This window comes from Oryctolagus cuniculus, chromosome 17, assembly GCF_964237555.1.
Source record: "Oryctolagus cuniculus chromosome 17, mOryCun1.1, whole genome shotgun sequence".
Taxonomy (NCBI): Eukaryota; Metazoa; Chordata; class Mammalia; order Lagomorpha; family Leporidae; genus Oryctolagus; species Oryctolagus cuniculus.
The window spans coordinates 63,294,477-63,303,236 of NC_091448.1; the positions used below are offsets into that span (position 1 = coordinate 63,294,477).

The 8,760-nt window shown below is 46.2% G+C and overlaps 1 protein-coding gene across 1 annotated transcript; it reads left to right on the forward strand.

Moving 5' to 3' along the window:
• Positions 1 to 253: 253 nt before the first annotated feature.
• Positions 254 to 3,730, forward strand: LOC138846267 (leucine-rich repeat-containing protein 37A3-like). The gene has a single exon (XM_070061601.1). It carries the CDS (start codon positions 254 to 256, stop codon positions 3,713 to 3,715), a length of 3,462 nt encoding a protein of 1,153 aa, XP_069917702.1. The 3' UTR covers positions 3,716 to 3,730.
• Positions 3,731 to 8,760: the final 5,030 nt, after the last annotated feature.

Sequence of the window (8,760 nt, forward strand, 5' to 3'; positions counted from 1 at the left end):
CCCATCTGTAGGCCAGCAGGGGGCCCCAGCTCAGCCTCCAGGCCTGCCTGTGAACACTGAATATTCCTCCAGCAATCAGGAGCAGCCTGCTCAGCCTTCTGAGTCTCCAGAGATTGAACCTTCTAGAAGCCAACTGGAAGCCCCGGAGAAGCCTTCGGCACTCCCTGTGGAAGTCAAATCTCCAGTACAGCAAGATCCCTGAGCTCAAGCGCTAGAATCTCCTGAAGAGACTATCATAGCTCAGACTCCACAGATGCAGAAGGGGACGGACTGGTCTCCAGATCAGAATCAAGTTCACCGTTATAACCTGCCTAATGTTACCATCAAGCCTGCAGATGTGGCGCTGACCATAACTCCGGAGCCCACCATGGAGCGGGACTCTTCTCCAGTGCAGCAGGAGGGCTCTGCTCAGACTCCGGGCCCTTCTGTGGAGACAGAACCCTATATTAGTGATCAGGAGCAGCCCACTCAGTATGTTGAGTCTTCTGTAGAGAACAAACCCTCTCCAGCCCAGCAGGAGACCCCATATCAAACTCTGGGCCCTTCCCTGGAGACAGAAGCTTCTCCAGCCCAGCAGGAACCCCCAGAGCCGACTCCGGTCCCTTCTGCAGAGACGGAACCTTCCCCATTCCAGCAGGCACCCAGAGCTCACACTGCACGCCCTTCCGTGGAGGCAGAACCTTCTCCCCGTGAACAGGAGCAGATAGCTCAGTATGCGGAGGCTCTGGTGGAGACTCAGCCTCCTCCAGGCCCTCCCGTGGAGACAGAGCCTTCTCTCAGAGAACAGCAGCAGATTGCTCAGTACGCGGAGGCCCTGGTGGAGACTCAAGCTCCTCCAGGCCAGCTGGAGGCCCTAGCTCTGACTCCAGTCCCTCCTATGGAGACCGAACCTTATATCAGTGAGCAGGAGCAACCAAGGCGGCCCTCTGAGTCTTCTGAGGAGGTTGAATCTTCTGGAAAGAAGACAGAAGTCCCAGCCCAGCCTCCAAGTCATCACACAGTGACCATTTTACCTCCCGGTCACCATCAAGTTCAGCAGTACGACTTGCCCAATGTGACTACTAAACCTCCAGACCTGCAGCTGACCCTAACACCAAAACCTGCAGCAGAAGTGGAAACATTTCCAGTCAGCCACGAGGTCACAACAACTCAGGCCTCAGTCCCAGCTCTGCCTCCAACGCCTCTTGAAGAGGTTGAACCACTGCCAATTCAATCTCCAGAAGTTATGCAGGATGAGAAACCCTCTATGACCCAGCAGGAGGAAACAGCTGAAATTTTACAGGCCCCCGAAGAGGCTGCACCTTCTCCAATCCATCAGGAAGCCCAAGCTCACGCCTCAGTGTTCCCTACGGAGCATGAGCCTTTGAAAGACCAGGAGGCAGACACAGCTCAGCAGCCAAAGCCCCCAGAAGAGGATGAGCACTCCCCACTTCCAGGGGTCCCAGCTCAGCCTGAACAACTGAAGGAACCTTCACCAAGCCAGCAGGGGATTTCCGTTCCACCTCTAGAGTGCCCCGTGAGTGCTTACCAATTACCACTCCAACAGGGAAACACAAACCAGCCTTCAGATATCTTCCCAGAGATGAGTGATGCTATTCCAATGAATATGACATTTTCACCTCATATTCCAGAAGAAATACTCAGAACTCAGCATTTAAGGATGTCTAAAACCAAACCAAAACATGTGGATATTGACCTTACCAGAACCCTAAAGCCCACTCCAGAAGTTTATCCTTACTGGAGTCAGCAGGAAGGACCTGCCCAGCCTACAGTTCCCACCAAGCAAGTTGAATTTTCTCCAACCCAGCTTGGGCCTCCTCTTGCCAAGCCTCCAGCACTGCCTGAAAAGATGGAACTTTCTCCAGCTGAGCCTCTAGAGCCCCTCAAGAATGCAGAACAAGCTCCAGTGCAAAATGTAGCCCCAGCCAAGCCACAAGACTTCCCTGACACTCAATCATCTGTAACCCAGCAGGAGCTTCAAACTCAGCAACCAAACCTGACCAAAGTCACAGGTCAACCTTTGGATGTGGAACTCACCATAACTACACAACCTGGAATGGAAGGCGGACTTTCTCCAATCATGCAGGAGGCCCCAGTTCAGCTTCCAGGGCCATCTAAGGAAGGTATAGCTCAACCCCCAGGATATCAGGGGGTGACAGTTCCAACACCAGCTCAGGATCAAGCTCCGTTTCCAAAATCACCCCGCATCACATTTCAACCTTTTGATCTGGCACTTACAATAACTCCACAGCCCATTACAGAGGCTGAACTTGCCACAAATGTGCAGGAGACTCCACCTAAAGAATCTGTAGCTCAGCCACCAGTGCATCATGAGGGTCAAAATCAACCTCCACTATCACCCAGTGTCACAAATCAACCTTTAGACCTGGCACTTACCATTACTACAGAACCTACTACAGAGGCTGAGCATCCTGCAGACCTGAGCAAGACTACAGCTCCATCTCCAAACCTGACTCCAGCCACAACTCAACATCTGGACCTGGGACTTACCATAACTCCAGAAACCAGCAGTATGGTGACTGAACCCTCTACAGACATGCAGGAGACCTCCAGTCAACCTCCCATGGAGGGTGTAACCCAATCTCCAATACATCAAGAGGTGACAGTTCCAACACTGGGTCATAATCAAGCTCAATATCCAACATTGCCTCACATCACAGTTCAGCCTTTGGACACAGTGCTTACCATAAATGCAAAGCGTACCAGGAAGGCTGAACATTCTACAGCCCTGAAGAAGACTAAAGTACCTCCCGTGCTCCATGAGGGGGTACTTTCACAACCAGACCAGGTTCAGGCTCAGCATCCAACCCTGACAGAAGTCACAGTTCAACCTTTTGATGTAGAACTTACCCTAACTCCAGAATCTGTTGTGGAGGGTGAACCACTCCCAACCATGCAGGAGACTTCAGGGCAGCCTCCAGGGCCACATAATGAAGTGGTCTATCAGCCTCCAGTTTATTATGAGATGGTAGTTCCAAAACCAAGTCAAGATCAAACTCCGCATCCAATGTCACCCAGTGGCACAGCTGAACCTTCGAAGTTAGAGTCAACCATAACTCAGGTACCCACTACACAGGATGAACATTCTACAGCCTTCAAGTCTATATCTCCTCCTCCTTATCCAATGTACCCTGAGGTGACATTTTCACCTCCAGTCCAGATTCAGACTCAGTATACAAACCTGCCTCAAGTCACAGTCAAGCCTCTGGACCTGGAAATTACCCAAACTCCACAACGTACTACAGAGGCTACACCTTCTACTACCATGCAAATGACCCTAACTCAGTCTACAGAGCCACTAAAGGAGCTCATAACTCAGTCCCCAGGGGACAATGAGATGACAGTTCCAACAGCAGGTCAGCATCAAGCTCAGCACCCAACATCACCCAGTGTCATAGCTCAGCCTTCCAAGATGGAGCTAACCATAACTCTGGTACCCACTGCAAAAGCTGGCCATTCTCCATCCCTGAAGAAGACTACAGATCTACATCCAGGCCAGGTTCAGACTCAGCACTCAACCCTAACTGAAGTCACAGATCAACCCCTGAATGCGGCTGCCACCATAAATGTCTGTGAGCTCTGCACCTGCAAAGATGAGACACTTTCATGCACTGGCCTCAGCCCAGTGCAGAAGCTTCACAGAGTTCCTGTACCAGAGCCCAACAGCTACAATGGCACCTTCAGCATATTGTAAGAATCTCCCTTCCTCATGGTTCCCTACAGCCTGCCTGTCTCAGCAGCTTTTACCCAAGATCTTCTGAGCCCTCCTCAAGTCCCCACCTTATGTTGACTGTGTGTGTGTGTATGTGTGTGTTTTGGCAGACAGAGTAGGACAGTGAGAGACAGAGAGAAAGGTCTTCCTTTTTCCGTTGGTTCACCCCCAAGTGGCCACTTTGCTTGAGAGCTTTCCTGATCCTCCTTCTCTTATTCTCTTCTGTCTCTTCTACAGTCTCATGTGATTGCCCTTACTGCTTTTCCTGATTCATTATTTATTGACATTCACCATGTTATTACCTCATTGCTTTAATCCCACTCTTCAACACAGCCCTCATCCCGACTTATTAGAGATGATACAACAGATTTAAGGATAGATTCTGGAGCCAGGTTGCCTGGCTTTGAACACAGGTCTCCCAGTGATTAGCTTTGTGACTTTGGACAAGTTATTTAGCTTGGATTCAATATCCTCATCTGTAAAGCTGGCTTAAAGAATTGTGTGATGGATTGTAACAGAAAATAAAAATGCGTGACTCCACAGTCTTTCCCTGGATGACAGCGAGAATGATGGTGGTCTATAAGGCAGAAGCACAGCAGTCAGAAAGAAGAGCCCGTTAGTGGGAGATGTGTTCAGTGTTAGGCACTTTTTATTGATGAGCATAAAGTAACCCGAGAGGACATATCCACCAGGCAGGTGAGCATACAGGTATCTGTTTTATTGCTGCTCCTGCTTCCAGGAAAATGTGTACCTAAAACAAATAGGTTCATTGTTGCTGAGGAGTGAGGACAGAGTTAAAGCTAAGCACTCACAGCAATTCAAAGTTGAAGCTAAATATAAGTCATTTAACAGCTTCTTGTAAACAAGTATCGATTATGAGCACCTTTCCACTTTTTAAAAAGTGCACAGAATGTAGGATAAAATGTGAAAGTATGAACCCCCACACACCCTCATCATCCCCTGGTCCTCACTCTATTACCTGTAACCCAGGTGTGCGTCTTTCCTTCCAACCTCCTCTCTTTTTTTTTTTCCTATGGAGGTAATGCTTGGCTCCTGGCTCAGTGATCGGCACTTTTACCCTATGCTGTATTCCAAAAGGCTTTCCACATCAGCACATTAGTCCCTCTGATTTTAAATTGTCTGTATCCATTCAGTACTTGGAAAGATTTCAGCAGAGGGCGCTTGGCCAAAGCACTAGTATACCTGCATAGGTTTTCATTATTCTTATTGGTGACAATACATTTTGCCCATTTTTTCTTGAATAATTTATCCTTTTCTCACTGATTTATAGAAGTCAGTGTAGACACCTGAGTTATTTTGGTGAAAATACTTAATATTCAAAGTGATTGACTGTCTTTACTGTCAAAGAGACTGGACAGAGACGAAGTTAAGCTTCTGAGAGGATGCTTCATTGTTTATGTCAGTGGCCCCTCATTATTTATTGAGTGAGCAAACTGGGAAGCAGAGAGCTACGGAACATAAAAGCACTGGTATTTATTAGAAAGCTGATAATATTTCTGTATTTCAATACTCCCCCATGAGGGTGCCATGATTTTTTTCCTCATTCTGTTCATTCTTTTCCAACCCATTCAAGGATGTGAACTGTGTTCCTTTACAGAAATTTCCAAGGAAACTCGATTTCTTTCATTGATGAAAATGTATGGAAAGCATACCGCTGGGCTGAGACACTGTGAGTACACGCTCCCAAACATGAATACACAAAACTAACTGCATTGTAAGAGCTTTCTTGTTCTACTATTTTGAGGTCAGTATGTCAGAAAAAGTATTCCCTCTCCATGTCACAATCAACATCTGTTGATTATAATTCTATGGTTGTTTTAACAAGGCACAGAATTTGAAATAAGAAACTACTTCTATTTATTTGCATTTTATCAGTAATACCATTACATTCTTAGTAGATAAAAAGTGATAGGGATAGTGAAGACCTTCATTGTGTCCTAACTCCCTACCTATGAGGTAATAATTACTGCTCTGAGTTTGGCATATATCCTTCCAAAAAATTACCTACAAACATATTTACATAGAGCATAATAGTTGTGTTGTGTGGTTTCTTTCTTTTTTTAACCTAAATAGTAACATCCTGCAACTTGGTTCTTTCACTTCATGGTTTCTTCTGGATTTCTTTCCCTCCTAGTACTCAGTCAGTTACCCTATTCATTTAACTCCTGCATGATATTCTATAGTATGGATGGCCATTTCACAGTTTACTTAATAATCCCTCTATTGATGGATTTTCGATTATGTCCACTTCTCATGTATTGCTGCAAGGAAAATCCTTGTGCACACTTGTGAACATGGACAAGCATTTTGCAAAATAGAAGTCTAGAAAGAAAATGGGGCAGCTAGCATTGTGGCATAGTGGGAAAAGCCTCCACCAGCCATGCCAGCATCCCATATGGGCGCTGGTTTGAGTCCTGGCTGCTCCACTTCTGATCCAGATCTCTGATATGGCCTGGGAAAGCAGTGGAAGATGGCCCAAGTGCTTGGGACCCCGCACCCATGTGGGAGACCTTGAAGAAGCTCCTGGCTCCTGGCTCCTGGCTTCGGATCAGCACAGCTCTGGCCATTGTGGCCAACTGGGGAGTGAGCCAGTGGATTGAAGACCTCTCTCTCTCTCTCTGCCTCTCTCTCTCTCTCTCTCTGCCTCTCCTTCTCTCTGTGTGTAACTTGACTTTCAAATAAATAAATAAATCTCAAAAAAAAAAGAATGAAAATGGATGAAGACTACGGAAATAGGAAATTTTAATTGCCCTCAGAAAAGCTGTGCACACTTACTTACACTCCAGCTAACAGAATATAAGAACATTCATTTCCCTTCATCCTTTTTAAAAAGATGTATTTGTTTACTTGAACTATGGGAGTGGGGGGAGGGGGAGATGGAGCGAGAGCAAATGAGAGAGTGAGAGAAAGAGAGAATCTTCCATCCACTGCTTTATTCCCCAAATGCCCAAAACAGCCATGGCTGGGCCAGGCCAAAGCTAAGATCTAATACTTGATTCTGGGTCTCCCACAGGGATGACGAGGAATCAAGCACTTGGGCCATCATCTGCTGCCTCCTAGGTGCACTAGCAGGCATCTGGCTCAGAAGCAGAGGGCCCAAGACTTTAACCAGGCTCTCCAATATGGAATTTACGCTTCTCAAGTGACGGCTTAGCCTGCTATGCCCCAACACTGACTCTTCCCTTCACCTTTTCACCTCGGGATGCTCTTTGTCTTTTTGCTAATGTGACTGGCAAATAAAAGGGTGCCCAGCTGAATCTGGATTTCTCTGATTACTCATAAATTTAAATGTCTTTATATACTTATTGAACATCTATGTTTCGTTGAGGTTTTGTCCACTGTCCATTTGTTGAATTATCTTTTCCTTACTGATTTTTGAAAGGAATCAGTTTAGACTCCCAATTTTGGGGGAAAATACTTAACATTCAAAGTAATTAACTAAAAATAAAAATCTATCATGTCACCTAGGCCAGTGAACTAGAAATTTTGAAGTGCTGAGTGTAACATAATAAAAAAAAGGAATTAATTGACATTTTTCACGACAGTTTGCGTGTTATATCACTGGGACAACTTGTACAGACATCATAAATTATTTCTGAATACAAACAAGACATATAACAGACAAAGGAGAAGGGTTATGATCACTTTAAGATAAATTTTCCCAGGGCCTGTGCAGTGCTGCAGTAGTGCAGTGGGCTAAGCTGCTACTTGTGGCGCTGGTATCCTGTACGGGCACCAGTTCTAGTCCCAGCTGCTCCACTTTAAATCCAACTCTCTGCTATGGCCTGAGAATGCAGTAGAGGATGGCCCAAGCACTTAGGTCTGTGCACCCATGTAGGAGACCCCAAAGAGGCTCATGGATCCTGGCTCCTGGCTTCCAATTGGCCCAGCTACAGCCATTGCAGCCATTTGGGGAGTGAACCAGTGGAGAGAAGACCTTTCTGTCTCTCCTTCTCTCCATCTGTAATTATAACTCTGAAACAAATAAATAAAATCTTTTTTAAAAAAGATAAAAGTTTCCCCTTAGCCTACTATCTCATTTCTGATGGGAAAATGCTAGAATCAGGCAGTTGTGACTTTTAATTTATGATGTTTCTTAAATACAATACACACAGTTTGTATATATTTTGGTTATGCTTCATTTAAAGATGTCCCAAACTTGTAAGAAAAATCAAAGTCAGGGCTGGCACTGTGGCATAGTAGGTAAAGCCACCACCCACAGTGCCAGCATCCCATATGGGTGCCGGTTCGAGTCTCAGCTGCTCCACTTCCAATCCAGCTCTTTGCTATGGCCTGGGAAAGCAGTGGAAGATGGCCCAAGTCCTTGGGCCCCTGCACCCACATGGGAAGACCTGGAGGAAGCTCCTGGCTCCTCATTAGCACAGCTCCAGCCTTTGTGGCCAATTGGGGAGTGAACCAGCGGATGGAAGACCTTCCTCTCCCCTCTCCCCTCTCCCTTCTCCCCTCTCCTTCTCTCTGTGTGTAACTCTGACTTTCAAATAAATAAATAAATCTTTGGAAAAAGGAAAAATCAGAGTCATCTGACACAAAAGTAAATAACACTAGTTTCCTCTGAAGAGTGAAGACGGGAGTTGGAAAGGCTAAGGGATAAAGGGAAGGGGAAGAAAATTTAATTTTTCTTATTTGAGAGGCAAAGGCAGCATGCTATCATACACTGTTCACTCCCCAGATGCCTGTAGTGGTGAGACTGGGTCAGTCAAACTCAGGAACCTCAAACTCAGTCTTGTTCTCCTACATAGATGGCAGGGATTTAAATACTCAGCCATCATTACTGCCTCCCTGGTCAACCTTAACTTGTAGCCCCGGCATACCTCAAACATGGGGCTTCGGTAGTAGGGCTTGGGGAAAAAACAGAAGGAAATGGCAGTTCTGCCAATCTTGGTGCCTCCCAGTGTTAGGTTCTAACAGGGACATTGTGACCTACAGAGCAGACATTACATTTATGATTTGGTGGGAAGGACGGATAGGTGTATAGAGATGGACAA